The sequence below is a fragment of the Salvelinus fontinalis genome, chromosome 3, assembly GCF_029448725.1.
Source record: "Salvelinus fontinalis isolate EN_2023a chromosome 3, ASM2944872v1, whole genome shotgun sequence".
Lineage (NCBI taxonomy): Eukaryota > Metazoa > Chordata > Actinopteri > Salmoniformes > Salmonidae > Salvelinus > Salvelinus fontinalis.
In genome coordinates, this window is record NC_074667.1 from 78,309,706 (window position 1) to 78,324,517 (window position 14,812).

Below are 14,812 nucleotides of genomic sequence, written 5' to 3' on the forward strand. Positions count from 1 at the left end.
TGTGTGTGAGAGAACAGTAGATAGTGAAGGGGATGGATATCAGATCAACAACAGTACACAGGGAGGGGGGTAGGATAACTATTTTAATCTCATTCTCTTTCACAATGGAGCCCCTTACCTTTTCTCCCATTCCCTCTTCTCCCTCCCTTCTTCTCCCCTCCCCTCCCTATCATGCTACCTCCTTTCTCTCCACCTCCCTCTGTCGCTCCCTCCTTCCTCCCCTCTCATTCCCTCCCCTCCCATCCCCTCTCCTCTCCTCTCCTCTCCTCCTCTCTCCTCAGGAATGAAAAGCATTCCACTGTGTAATCTCTCTCCATCCCTCCATTCTATACTACACCATCATTTCTTTGGCTAATTCTTCCGCGCTAAAACACTATTTCACTTCACAGTCATTTTCCACCTATCAACCCTTCAGTCTTTACCGTTAACGTATACAGCCTACTTACACGTGCTTCCGCTTTTTACACAAACTCCACAAATAGCAATTTCAAAGATTATTATTATTTTTTTTTTCTGCAGAGATACTTACTCCTCCAAGGCCGGGGGGTCCGTTAGGTCCTGGAGGTCCGGGGGGGCCGGGGTTACCGGGGGTACCAGGCTCACCATCTCTGCCACGGGGCCCGGGGCTGCCCTGAGAGAGGAATAGGGCAGTTCATATCTTCTCTATATCACCAAAATCACAGCAGTGAGTAACTGCATGAATAAGAGCTTCCCTTTCAGGAAGTAGGAGTTAAGACCAATAAGGCCTGAAGTCACAACAACAGTAGAAATAGCCTGAAAAAAACATATCATACAGTATCTTTCATCTAAACAGAAAACTACTATAATATCCATGAATGTATCATTAAATGGACAATAAAGCTTTTGAACGTTAAACTTTATCTCCTCAACTTTCAGATCAGCCATGTCCACCAGTAGGAGAAAGAGAAAGGCAGATCAAATCTAAGAAAATTCAGATGAAAAATAACAGTCACACAATGTGAAGTAAGGTCTATACTTCAGATGAAAATGTCAAGTTGGGCTCAACAAACTGTCTATCAGCAACAAGGAGCGGTGAGAATGTCTCTGTCTCTGTCTCTGTCTCTGTCTCTGTCTCTGTCTCTGTCTCTGTCTCTGTCTCTGTCTCTCTGTCTCTGTCTCTGTCTCTGTCTCTGTCTCTGTCTCTGTCTCTGTCTCTGTCTCTGTCTCTGTCTCTGTCTCTGTCTCTGTCTCTGTCTCTGTCTCTGTCTCTGTCTCTCTCTCTCTCTCTCTCTCTCTCTCTCTCTGTCTCTGTCTCTCTCTCTCTCTCTCTCTCTCTCTCTCTCTCTCTCTCTCTCTCTCTCTCTCTCTCTCTCTCTCTCTCTCTCTCTCAGAGAGAGGTGCCATTTTGTTTTTCCAAAATGACTACATTCCAGATATACAGGTGCAATAGTAATGCTACTCTTCAAGCGGCATTCACAGGCCATCAACTAAAGCTAAATTCACCAGAAGAAATTGGACATTAACTCAATTCTTTCCAGCATTTATAATATATATATATATGTATATATTATGTATAAAAAAAACATTAAGGTCCAGAAAAATGTTGATACAGTGGATCAGATTCACTTGACATCTGATTCAGTGGATCAGATTCACTTGACATCTGATTCAGTGGATCAGATTCACTTGACATCTGATTCAGTGGATCAGATTCACTTGACATCTGATTCGGTGGATCAGATTCACTTGACATCTGATTCAGTGGATCAGATTCACTTGACATCTGATTCAGTGGATCAGATTCACTTGACATCTGATTCGGTGGATCAGATTCACTTGACATCTGATTCAGTGGATCAGATTCACCTGACGTCTGATTTAGTGGATCAGATTCACTTGACATCTGATTCAGTGGATCAGATTCACTTGACATCTGATTCCCCAAAATATCTGACTTGGCAACAAACAAAAAAAAGTATCTCGTCATTCATAAAAACAAATAAAACCTTTCACAGTAAAACATTTTAAGAAAGTCCAGAAATCTTTTCATCCAAGACAGTATTTATTTCCAGATGAATTGTGAGCTGTAGTAATACCTTTGATAAATCGTTCTAACCTGGCCAGGCAGACATTGTTCACTTAAAACCAAACGGAATCTTTTCCAAACACTTCCTGACAACTACATGAAGGATTGGCAAATATTCCCCTCAGTCTACGGATGATGACAACCCGCCATTTTCTGTGAGTCATCGATGTTTCACTTTGTGAATAACAGACAGTACAAAATGTCAAAATGTGTGAGTCTTATCTCATTGTACACACAGTTCTGATACACCTCAATAGTACAATATAAAATATGTATATTACTTAAATCGCTGCAATCCATACTCCCAATAATAGATGTTGTGGAGATGCAGCTCATTCAAAAACCAGAAGAAGAAGTTGGTCGTGAAAAGTGCTGAAAGCAACACGTCCGGGAAACCAGCCCACCCCAGACTATGCTCCGACAAACGATCCAGCAACACTCATTCCCTTTTCATTTCTACTGCAAACAAATATTTAATAGTTGTAAATGTTTCTGTAAAAAAAATCATGATCAATAAATTAATAAACTGGAAAAGCAAATTCTGGACTGAAAATATGAATGAAACCAATAACTGATAAAATGAAGAAAAATAACAATCCTTAAAGTTGATCCAAACACATTCACTAGTATGGACTGGACCTAAGAACAATCTATTGCAATTTTTAACATGTTGCCATCACTAGCCAACTATGTGTCACCTGAGAGCCTAGTCCATGACCTCTGTTGACCTCTGCTGACCTCTGCTGACCTCTGCTGAGGTAAAGAATGGTGAGAATCCATCGTAAACACCATGGTGTGAAAGAGGACGCCTTCCCGACCATAAACACCTGCGTTCCCAGGCCAAAGACTCATAGGGATACGTCCCAAACGACATGATATTCCCTATATAGTGCACTACTGTTGATCTCTATAGGACCTGGTCACAATGTACTGTAGTGCACTACTGTTGATCTCTATAGGACCTGGTCACAATGTACTGTAGTGCACTACTGTTGATCTCTATGGGACCTGGTCACAATGTAAGGTAGTGCACTACTGTTGATCTCTATAGGACCTGGTCACAATGTACTGTAGTGCACTACTGTTGATCTCTATGGGACCTGGTCACAATGTAAGGTAGTGCACTATATAAGAAATAGGACGCACCTCCATACCCAACCACCTGCCCAGAGACTGCAGAAGGAACAGAGGAGGGCTGTACAGTGACATTTAGGGGGGGGGGGGGTGTTCACAGTCTACAAAGACCACAATATAATACATGTTATTTGGAGGGGTACTTTCACAGGAAGGATGCGGAGGGGGGGGGGGGGGGGGGGGGGCATCTGCTACTTGCTAACCCTTATCTGGGCACCTGTCTGGGACAGAGTCTGTTGGGTAAACCTGACAGATTCACATCTGGTACACATCCCAGTTGTCACCCTCTTCCCTATTTAGTGTACTACCTTTGACCAGGGTTCTATAGGGAAGTTGTGCACTACCTTTGACCAGGGTTCTATAGGGAAGTAGTGCACTACCTTTGACCAGGGTTCTATAGGGAAGTAGTGCACTACCTTTGACCAGGGTTCTATAGGGAAGTAGTGCACTACCTTTGACCAGGGTTCTATAGGGAAGTAGTGCACTACCTTTGACCAGGGTTCTATAGGGAAGTAGTGCACTACCTTTGACCAGGGTTCTATAGGGAAGTAGTGCACTACCTTTGACCAGGGTTCAATAGGGAAGTAGTGCACTACCTTTGACCAGGGTTCTATAGGGAAGTAGTGCACTACCTTTGACCAGGGTTCTATAGGGAAGTAGTGCACTACCTTTGACCAGGGTTCTATAGGGAAGTTGTGCACTACCTTTGACCAGGGTTCTATAGGGAATTAGTGCACTACCTTTGACCAGGGTTCTATAGGGAAGTAGTGCACTACCTTTGACCAGGGTTCAATAGGGAAGTAGTGCACTACCTTTGACCAGGGTTCTATAGGGAAGTTGTGCACTACCTTTGACCAGGGTTCTATAGGGAATTAGTGCACTACCTTTGACCAGGGTTCTATAGGGAAGTAGTGCACTACCTTTGACCAGGGTTCAATAGGGAAGTAGTGCACTACCTTTGACCAGGGTTCTATAGGGAAGTAGTGCACTATATGGGAATAGGGTGTAATTTGGGAGACAGCCATGGTGATCAGTGTGTATTGTCTCTGTCAAGTAAAGTCGACCATACTTATGTAAGTTAAAGCCTTACTGTCCCAAGGCAAAGACTCCGTATGGCCTCGCTTTCAATAAAGAACCCCATAACAATCCATGACCAAAAAACTATCTGGGTCATGGAGTCATTTTAACAGACGGCAGACTGTCCCGAAGCGGGGATCAAATTCAGAAGCCTCAGCACAACAAGACGTGTCCCATAAAAGCCAACCATCTTAGCCAACAGAGAAAGAGACTAGTCTGTCACTGTGTGAGTGACAGTTGGCTTTCACCATAGCGTGACGTATTAGAGCTAAATAGGATCTCTGTGGCCGTCACCAAGGTGACGTCTTCAGTGTACTTCAGCCAACACACCACAGGTCAGTTTCACATCCAGTCACAACAAAACAAAGAACCTCTAAGAGAACTCAAATGTCTGAAATTAGTGTAGGCAGACTGGAGACAATGTATTCACCTACATACGTACCTACCACCTACCTACCTACCTACCTACCTACCTACCTACCTACCTCTAAAACCATTACACATAAACAGAAGACTACACAGAACCAAAGAGTAGCCAGGGGCCAAAAAGGAACATGTCTCATTAAAACTATTTTATTAAATTAGAACTTAAAGAAACAACCTCCAATGTGGCAGACATTTTATTTGTACATTTAGCATACACTCGTACAACAGAGCAACTTACAGGAGCAACTACAGTTTAATAAGAGCCATGATCAAGGGTACATCATGAGATTTTTACACCTAGTCAGCTCAGGGATTTCAACTAGCCACCTTTTGGTTACTGGCCCAGCACACTTACCACTAGGCTACCCTGCTGCCTCTTAACCACTAGTCTACCCTGCCGTCCCATAACCACTAGGTTACCCTGCCGCCCCTTAACCACTAGCCTACCCTGCCACCCCTTAACCACTAGGTTACCCTGCCACCTCTTAACCACTAGGTTACCCTGCCGCCTCTTAACCACTAGCCTACCCTGCCACCTCTTAACCACTAGGCTACCCTGCCACCTCTTAACCACTAGTCTACCCTGCCGCCCCTTAACCACTAGTCTACCCTGCCGCCCCTTAACCACTAGTCTACCCTGCCGCCCCTTAACCACTAGTCTACCCTGCCGCCTCTTAACCACTAGGCTACCCTGCCGCCCCTTAACCACTAGGTTACCCTGCCACCCCTTAACCACTAGGTTACCCTGCCACCTCTTAACCACTAGGTTACCCTGCCGCCCCTTAACCACTAGGTTACCCTGCCACCCCTTAACCACTAGGCTACCCTGCCGCCTCTTAACCACTAGGTTACCCTGCCGCCCCTTAACCACTAGGCTACCCTGCCACCCCTTAACCACTAGGCTACCCTGCCACCCCTTAACCACTAGGCTACCCTGCCACCCCTTAACCACTAGGTTACCCTGCCACCTCTTAACCACTAGGCTACCCTGCAGCCTCTTAACCACTAGGTTACCCTGCCGTCCCTTAACCACTAGGCTACCCTGCCACCCCTTAACCACTAGGCTACCCTGCCACCGCTTAACCACTAGGCTTCCCTGCCACCCCTTAACCACTAGGCTACCCTGCCGCCTCTTAACCACTAGGCTACCCTGCCACCCCTTAACCACTAGGCTACCCTGCCACCGCTTAACCACTAGGCTACCCTGCCACCCCTTAACCACTAGGCTACCCTGCCACCGCTTAACCACTAGGCTACCCTGCCACCCCTTAACCACTAGGCTACCCTGCCACCCCTTAACCACTAGGCTACCCTGCCACCCCTTAACCACTAGGTTAAGGGGTGGCAGTGGTGCGGGGGCTAGTGGTGCGGGGGCTGTGCTTTGGCAAAATGGGTGGGGTTATATCCTTCCTGTTTGGCCCTGTCCGGGGGTATCATCGGATGGGGCCACAGTGTTTCCTGACCCCTCCTGTCTCAGCCTCCAGTATTTATGCTGCAGTAGTTTATGTGTCGGGGGGCTAGGGTCAGTTGGTTATACCTGGAGTACTTCTCCTGTCTTATCCAGTGTCCTGTGTGAATTTAAGTATGCTCTCTCTAATTCTCTCGTTCTCTTTCTTTCTCTCTCTCTGAGAACCTGAGCCCTAGGACCATACGTCACAGCAAACCGGGCATGATGACTCCTTGCTGTCCCCAGTCCACCTGGCCTTGCTGCTGTTCCAGTTTCAACTGCTCTGCCTGCGGTTATGGAACCCCTACCTGTCCCAGACCTGCTGCTTTCAACTCTTAATGATCGGCTATGAAAAGCCAACTGACTTTTATTCCTGATTATTATTTGACCATGCTTGTCATTTATGAACATTTTGAAAATCTTGGCTCTCTCTAATTCTCTCCTTCTCTCTTTCTTTCTCTCTCTCGGAGGACCTGAGCCTTAGGACCATACGTCAGGACTACCGGGCATGATGACTCCTTGCTGTCCCCAGTCCGCCTGGCCTTGCTGCTATTCCAGTTTCAACTGTTCTGCCTGCGGTTACGGAACCCCTACCTGTCCCAGACCTGCTGTTTTCAACTCTTAATGATCGGCTATGAAAGCCAACTGACATTTATTCCTGATTATTATTTGACCATGCTTGTCATTTATGAACATTTTGAAAATCTTGGCTCTCTCTAATTCTCTCCTTCTCTCTTTCTTTCTCTCTCTCTCTCGGAGGACCTGAGCCCTAGGACCATACGTCAGGACTACCGGGCATGATGACTCCTTGCTGTCCCCAGTCCACCTGGCCTTGCTGCTATTCCAGTTTCAACTGTTCTGCCTGCGGTTATGGAACTGCCACCTGTCCCAGACCTGCTGTTTTCAACTCTTAATGATCGGCTATGAAAAGCCAACTGAAAATTATTCATGATTATTATTTGACCATGCTTGTCACTTATGAACATTTTGAACATCTTGGCATAGTTCTGTTATAATCTCCATCCGGCACAGCCAGAAGAGGACTGGCCACCCCTCAGAGCCTGGTTCCTCTCTAGGTTTCTTCCTAGGTTCTGGCCTTTCTAGGGAGTTTTTCCTAGCCACTGTGCTTCTACACCTGCATTGCTTGCTGTTTGGGGTTTTAGGCTGGGTTTCTGTACAGCACTTTGAGATATTAGCTGATGTACGAAGGGCTATGTAAAATAAACTTGATTTGATTTGATTAATTAGGTTACCCTGCCACCTCTTAACCACTAGGTTACCCTGCCGCCCCTAAACCACTAGGTTACCCTGCCGCCTCTTAACCACAAGCCTACCCTGCCACCCCTTAGCCACTAGGCTACCCTGCCGCCTCTTAAACACTAGGTTACCCTGCCGCCCCTTAACCACTAGGTTACCCTGCCACCCCTTAACCACTAGGTTACCCTGCCGCCTCTTAACCACTAGGCTACCCTGCCGCCTCTTAACCACTAGGCTACCCTGCCACCCCTTAAACACTAGGTTACCCTGCCGCCTCTTAACCACTAGGTTACCCTGCCGCCTCTTAACCACTAGGTTACCCTGCCACCCCTTAACCACTAGGTTACCCTGCCGCCTCTTAACCACTAGGTTACCCTGCCGCCTCTTAACCACTAGGTTACCCTGCCACCTCTAAACCACTATGCTACCCTGCCACCCCTTAACCACTAGGCTACCCTGCTGCCTCATAACCACTAGCCTACCCTGCTGCCTCTTAACCACTAGGTTACCCTGCCGCCCCTTAACCATTAGTCTACCCTGCCGCCTCTTAACCACTAGGTTACCCTGCCACCCCTTAACCACTAGGTTACCCTGCCACCCCTTAACCACTAGCCTACCCTGCCACCCCTTAACCACTAGGCTACCCTGCCACCCCTTAACCACTAGGCTACCCTGCCACCTCTTAACCACTAGGTTACCCTGCCACCCCTTAACCACTAGGTTACCCTGCCACCCCTTAACCACTAGGTTACCCTGCCGCCTCTTAACCACTAGGCTACCCTGCCACCCCTTAACCACTAGGTTACCCTGCCACCCCTTAACCACTAGGTTACCCTGCCACCTCTTAACCACTAGGCTACCCTGCCGCCTCTTAACCACTAGGCTACCCTGGCGCCTCTTAACCACTAGGTTACCCTGCCGCCTCTTAACCACTAGCCTACCCTGCTGCCTCTTAACCATTAGGTTACCCTGCCGCCTCTTAACCACTAGGTTACCCTGCCACCCCTGCCACCCCTTAACCACTAGGCTACCCTGCCGCCCCTTAACCACTAGGCTACCCTGCCGCCCCTTAACCACTAGGTTACCCTGCCACCCCTGCCACCCCTTAACCACTAGGTTACCCTGCCACCCCTTAACCACTAGGTTACCCTGCCACCCCTTAACCACTAGGTTACCCTGCCACCTCTTAACCACTAGGTTACCCTGCCGCCCCTTAACCACTAGTCTACCCTGCCACCCCTTAACCACTAGGTTACCCTGCCACCCCTTAACCACTAGGCTACCCTGCCACCCCTTAACCACTAGGTTACCCTGCCGCCCCTTAACCACTAGGTTACCCTGCCGTCCCTTAACCACTAGTCTACCCTACCACCCCTTAACCACTAGGTTACCCTGCCACCCCTTAACCACTAGGTTACCCTGCCACCCCTTAACCACTAGGTTACCCTGCCACCCCTTAACCACTAGGTTACCCTGCCACCCCTTAACCACTAGGTTACCTACATACCCAAGGTCGGGCCAACCAGAACATTTTTGTATTTTTTTTAATCATATTAAAAGAACATTAGCTTCTTGAAGACAACCTCTAACCGCTCATGATCAGAACATCTCTCATCAGAAACCCATTCATCCACCTCTAACCGCTCATGATCAGAACATCTCTCATCAGAAACCCATTCATCAACCTCTAACCGCTCATGATGAGAACATCTCTCATCAGAAACCCATTCATCCAGTCAACCTCTAACCGCTCATGATCAGAACATCTCTCATCAGAAACCCATTCATCCACCTCTAACCGCTCATGATCAGAACATCTCTCATCAGAAACCCATTCACCCAGTCAACCTCTAACCGCTCATGATCAGAACATCTCTCATCAGAAACCCATTCATCCAGTCAACCTCTAACCGCTCATGATCAGAACATCTCTCATCAGAAACCCATTCATCCAGTCAACCTCTAACCGCTCATGATCAGAACATCTCTCATCAGAAACCCATTCACCCAGTCAACCTCTAACCGCTCATGATCAGAACATCTCTCATCAGAAACCCATTCACCCAGTCGACCTCTAACCGCTCATGATCAGAACATCTCTCATCAGAAACCCATTCTCCCAGTCAACCTCTAACCGCTCATGATCAGAACATCTCTCATCAGAAACCCATTCATCCAGTCAACCTCTAACCGCTCATGATCAGAACATCTCTCATCAGAAACCCATTCATCCAGTCAACCTGAAGAAAATAGATTCATAACCATCTACCGCCAAGACAATTATGCACAAACAGAGACTTAAACAGCACCGAAGCCTGGCCTGGAGCTATGACTGCGGCTGAGGCCGTGATGTTGACTGGTGTTTAACACAGATTACAATCATCACAGCATCTCTCTAGGCTAACAACACTGCTTTACTATACCGTGATTGGCTGTGGGTTGAACTGTCGGTTTCCTGACAGCCATTGATTTACATTACGGCTTCACAGTTTCTCATACACACACGCACGCACGCACGCACGCACGCACGCACGCACACACACACACACACACACACACACACACACACACACACACACACACACACACACACACACACACACACACACACACACACACACACACACATACACACATACACACACACACTCACGCACACCGGCCTCTTCTTCTTCTCACACATCTGCTAAACAACCTTTGAATCAAAGCCTAAGCCAGACCACATACACAGCATAATGGAAAGTACCCATGGCAGCATTGAGCTGCTCTCTGCTCTGCTCCCCAAATCAAGCAAATGAGACTAGCAGCTCCTCCAAACCAGAGAATTCTCTCTATATATCTATCCAGACCAATAGGAAAAACTAAGAGTGATGCATTTTTCACAGTCTTAGAGAAAGAAAGAGAGAGAGAGAGACAGAGAGACAGAGAGAGAGAGAAAGGGAGAAAGAGACAGAGAGACAGAGACAGACAGAGAGAGAGAGAAAGGGAGAGAGAGACAGAGAGACAGAGACAGAGAGAGAGAGAGAGAGAGAGAGAGAGAGAAAGGGAGAGAGAGACAGAGAGACAGAGAGAGAGAAAGGGAGAGAGAGAGAGAGACAGAGAGACAGAGACAGAGAGAGAGAGAGAAAGGGAGAGAGAGAGAGAGAGAAAGGGAGAGAGAGAGAGACAGAGAGACAGAGAGACAGAGACAGAGAGAGAGAGAGAGAGAGAGAGAGAGAGAGAAAGGGAGAGAGAGAGAGACAGAGAGACAGAGAGACAGAGACAGAGAGAGAGAGAGAGAAAGGGAGAGAGAGAGAGAATGGAATGGAAAATGTGTTCCGCTATAAAACTCACCTTATCGCCTTTGTCTCCTCTGTCTCCACGTGGTCCCTGTTCTCCTGGGGGGCCCTGAGGAGGGAGGAGAGACTAGTGAGTATTCAGGTACATCTGAACACTAGATGTACGTCCAAAATACCACCCTATTCCCCATATAGTGCACTACTTTTGACCAGGACCTCAAAAGTAGTGCAGTATATAGCGGAATATAATGCCATTTTGAACGCACTGCACACACATAATACAGGATGCTATTAAAGATGATAAAAAACGGCGGGGACATGTTCAAATGGTTTCCATACCAAAGGACCTCCAGGTCCTCTTGGTCCTACGACCTGAGAAAGAGGAAACAGAAGAAGAACTAGTCACATTGTAGTCAGTCGTGAGGTTTTTTTCTACGTTCAATCCAGGTTTTTTTATTTCATCTTTATACAATCAGGTAGGCCAGTTGAGATCAAGTTCTCATTTACAACTGCCACCTGGCCAAGATAAAGCAAAGCAGTGTGACACAAACAACAACACAGAGTTACACATGGGATAAACAAGTGTACAGTCAATAACACAATAGGAAAAAGAAAGTCTATATACAGTGTGTGTGTGATTGATGTTAGAAGGTCCACATAGCACTTATAATGACTTTAAAACCAGACACAAGAAACCCCCCCCCAATTTTCTCATATTCTTTTGAATTGGACACGTGAAATATAATCTGAACTTTCTATCCCCTCAATGTGCTGAAAACAATATTAATATTGTTGTTAATGTTGTATATGTATATTGTATATTGTATATTGTATATTGTTGTATATTGTTAATATTAATATTGTTAACCAGTTTAAGGATAGCTGTCAAAAACATTATTTCCCCTAATAGTATACCATTGCTAATCACATACATTTCAAGGGCAGGCATAATAAACGACAACAAACAATGTCCTGTTATTTCCTGGATGAGAATGAAAGAGAGAAATAGAGAAAGAAAGGGGGAGAGATAGATAAAGAGAGAGAGAGAAGTAGAGAAAGAAAGGGAGAGAGATAGATAGATAAAGAGAGAGAGAGAAGTAGAGAAAGAAAGGGAGAGAGATAGATAGATAAAGAGAGAGAGAGAAGTAGAGAAAGAAAGGGAGAGAGAGAGATAAAGAGAGAGAGAAGTAGAGAAAGAAAGGGAGAGAGAGATAAAGAGAGAGAGAGAAGTAGAGAAAGAAAGGGAGAGAGATAGATAGATAAAGAGAGAGAGAGAAGTAGAGAAAGAAAGGGAGAGAGATAGATAAAGAGAGAGAGAGAAGTAGAGAAAGAAAGGGAGAGAGATAGATAAAGAGAGAGAGAGAAGTAGAGAAAGAAAGGGAGAGAGATAGATAAAGAGAGAGAGAGAGGAAGGTAGAGTAGAATAAAGTATTTACATGTGCGTAGCAGACAGTGGGGATCAACTCAGCTCCCTACCCACTCTCTCTCTCTCTCCCTCCTCTCTCTCTCTCTCTCCCTCCGCTCTCTATGTCTCTCTCTCCCTCCTCACTCGCTCTCTCTCTCTCTCTCTCCCTCCTCTCTCTCTCTCTCTCCCTCCGCTCTCTCTCTCTCTCTCTCCCTCCGCTCTCTCTCCCTCCTCTCTCTCTCTCTCTCTCTCCCTCCTCTCTCTCTCTCTCTCTCCCTCCTCTCTCTCTCTCCCCCTCCTCTCTCTCTCTCTCTCTCTCTCTCTCTCTCTCTCTCTCTCTCTCTCTCTCTCTCTCTCTCTCTCTCTCTCTCTCACTCTCTCTCTCCCCCGCTCCTCTCTCTCTCTCCCTCCGCTCTCTATCTCTCTCTCTCTTTCTCTCTTTCTCTGTCTGCAGCTTTATACAGTAGGGATCTGATACTACTTCTGAGAGGGAATGAAGGAATGAAGGTTTTGTTGTGTTTGGCTGTCTGCCTTCTGAGTGGGCTAACCCTAACCCAAGCCAGTCTTATTAAAATGAAATAAAGTCAGGCAAAATAAACTGAATATGGGTTAAATGTGTAGTAATCCTAACCAGACCTGACCAGGAAATATGACTCAAATGTAGGCCAAACCTAACCTGGCCCAATGGATTGAAAAGTGGGCTTGGTCTACCCACAACTAACAAACTGGGCTAACCCTTTCCAGGTCTAGCTAATGTTATCATCTTGTCACCCTTTTATGTGCTAATTTGTTAAAGCATTTTGAGCTGTGTGAAAGGTGCTGAACAAATCAAGTGTATTGTTGTCATGGTAATGAACGACCTTAACAGCCTTCCACGACCTCTGTTCCCGTGTCATTACCAGGACAATCCACTTCACAGCAGGGAGAATGATGCAACCACCAGTAGTTAATACTACACTGTCATAGTGCCTTATTAAGTGGCCTTAAGTTCAATGTTAGTGCCTTTACAAACTTAACACAGCAATACCCATCACCGTGTCACCATGTTCTGTTGCTCATTGTGCCTCTACAAAAAACACACACAAATGCTCAGTGTTTGATTCAAAATAGTGATAATCAAATGTAGGCCTAGTGTTTCCTCGACCATGTTATAGGTGAGGCAAGCCCCTCTGCCTGGAAATGCAACAAGGGACAGAAACACTACTGTAGACCAGCCAGAGGTGGCAAAGATATGAAGACCGTTATCCAGATAGAGGTGTAATGTGGACCGTTAGCGTTTACTCACATCTGTGATATCTCCTGGTTCCCCTTTCTGACCCTGTTGGGAAAGAAAGACAGGAAGCAACAACATGAGTGATTCTTTAGGAATAGAGAATAGAATAGAGAGATGACCTGCATTCACCCTGATTTGATTTCTATAACTGTCTACCCCGTCTATAAAGAAACAGTGATATGAACGGCAGGCAAGTCGATCCTCCGGAAGACAAACAGAGAAACGACACCAAATGACACAAACAGAGAAATGACACCACAGAGAAACGACACCGTCTCAAAGTGAGACGTAACATTACAAAATGATTCCTAGACCTACTTGCTTCACTCCAAACTGAAGATCCTTTTAACTAGACCTACTTGCTTCACTCCAAACTGAAGATCCTTTTAACTAGACCTACTTGCTTCACTCCAAACTGAAGATCCTTTTAACAAGACCTACTTGCTTCACTCCAAACTGAAGATCCTTTTAACTAGACCTACTTGCTTCACTCCAAACTGAAGATCCTTTTAACTAGACCTACTTGCTTCACTCCAAACTGAAGATCCTTTTAACAAGACCTACTTGCTTCACTCCAAACTGAAGATCCTTTTAACTAGACCTACTTGCTTCACTCCAAACTGAAGATCCTTTTAACTAGACCTACTTGCTTCACTCCAAACTGAAGATCCTTTTAACTAGACCTACTTGCTTCACTCCAAACTGAAGATCCTTTTAACTAGACCTACTTGCTTCACTCCAAACTGAAGATCCTTTTAACTAGACCTACTTGCTTCACTCCAAACTGAAGATCCTTTTAACTAGACCTACTTGCTTCACTCCAAACTGAAGATCCTTTTAACAATACCTACTTGCTTCACTCCAAACTGAAGATCCTTTTAACCTGACCTACTTGCTTCACTCCAAACTGAAGATCCTTTTAACTAGACCTACTTGCTTCACTCCAAACTGAAGATCCTTTTAACAAGACCTACTTGCTTCACTCCAAACTGAAGATCCTTTTAACTAGACCTACTTGCTTCACTCCAAACTGAAGATCCTTTTAACAATGTCACTTATCACTGCGCTGTGACGTAACTCTGGCAACCATAGTGAAACAGAGCAAACTTCAGTGTAGATTCCAGGCTAAGACCTTCTCATTAGAGACATAGATGTGGTATGTGCTGTATGAGGCTGGAGAAGACATTGTTATTAACTGTCTGACTGCTGCTCACATCAAAGAATCACCTCAATCTGTCAAAACACAGAGTTTAGCTTTGGTATTAGTCCAGGTTCACAGCTAATTGAAGCCCTCACAGACAGACAGACAGACAGACAGACAGACAGACAGACAGACAGACAGACAGACAGACACACACAAACACAGACAGAAACACAGACACACAAAGACACATACACACCCAACCCAACATTGTCTCACCTTAGCTCCGGGGGACCCTGTTGGTACGAAGGAAGAGAGCGATAAAAG

General features: G+C 45.9%; 1 protein-coding gene across 1 annotated transcript in view; it reads right to left on the reverse strand.

Annotated features, from left to right (window-relative positions):
• LOC129851598 (collagen alpha-1(II) chain) overlaps positions 1-14,812 on the reverse strand; it is a 79,905-nt gene that overhangs the window by 55,666 nt on the left and 9,427 nt on the right. Inside the window, exons 3-7 of the mRNA XM_055918208.1 lie at positions 14,765-14,781; positions 13,357-13,389; positions 11,006-11,038; positions 10,722-10,775; positions 530-631 (exon numbers count right to left, since the gene is read on the reverse strand). Of these exons, the coding sequence (XP_055774183.1) occupies positions 530-631; positions 10,722-10,775; positions 11,006-11,038; positions 13,357-13,389; positions 14,765-14,781 (239 nt within the window). The remainder of the gene's footprint in view (positions 1-529; positions 632-10,721; positions 10,776-11,005; positions 11,039-13,356; positions 13,390-14,764; positions 14,782-14,812) is intronic.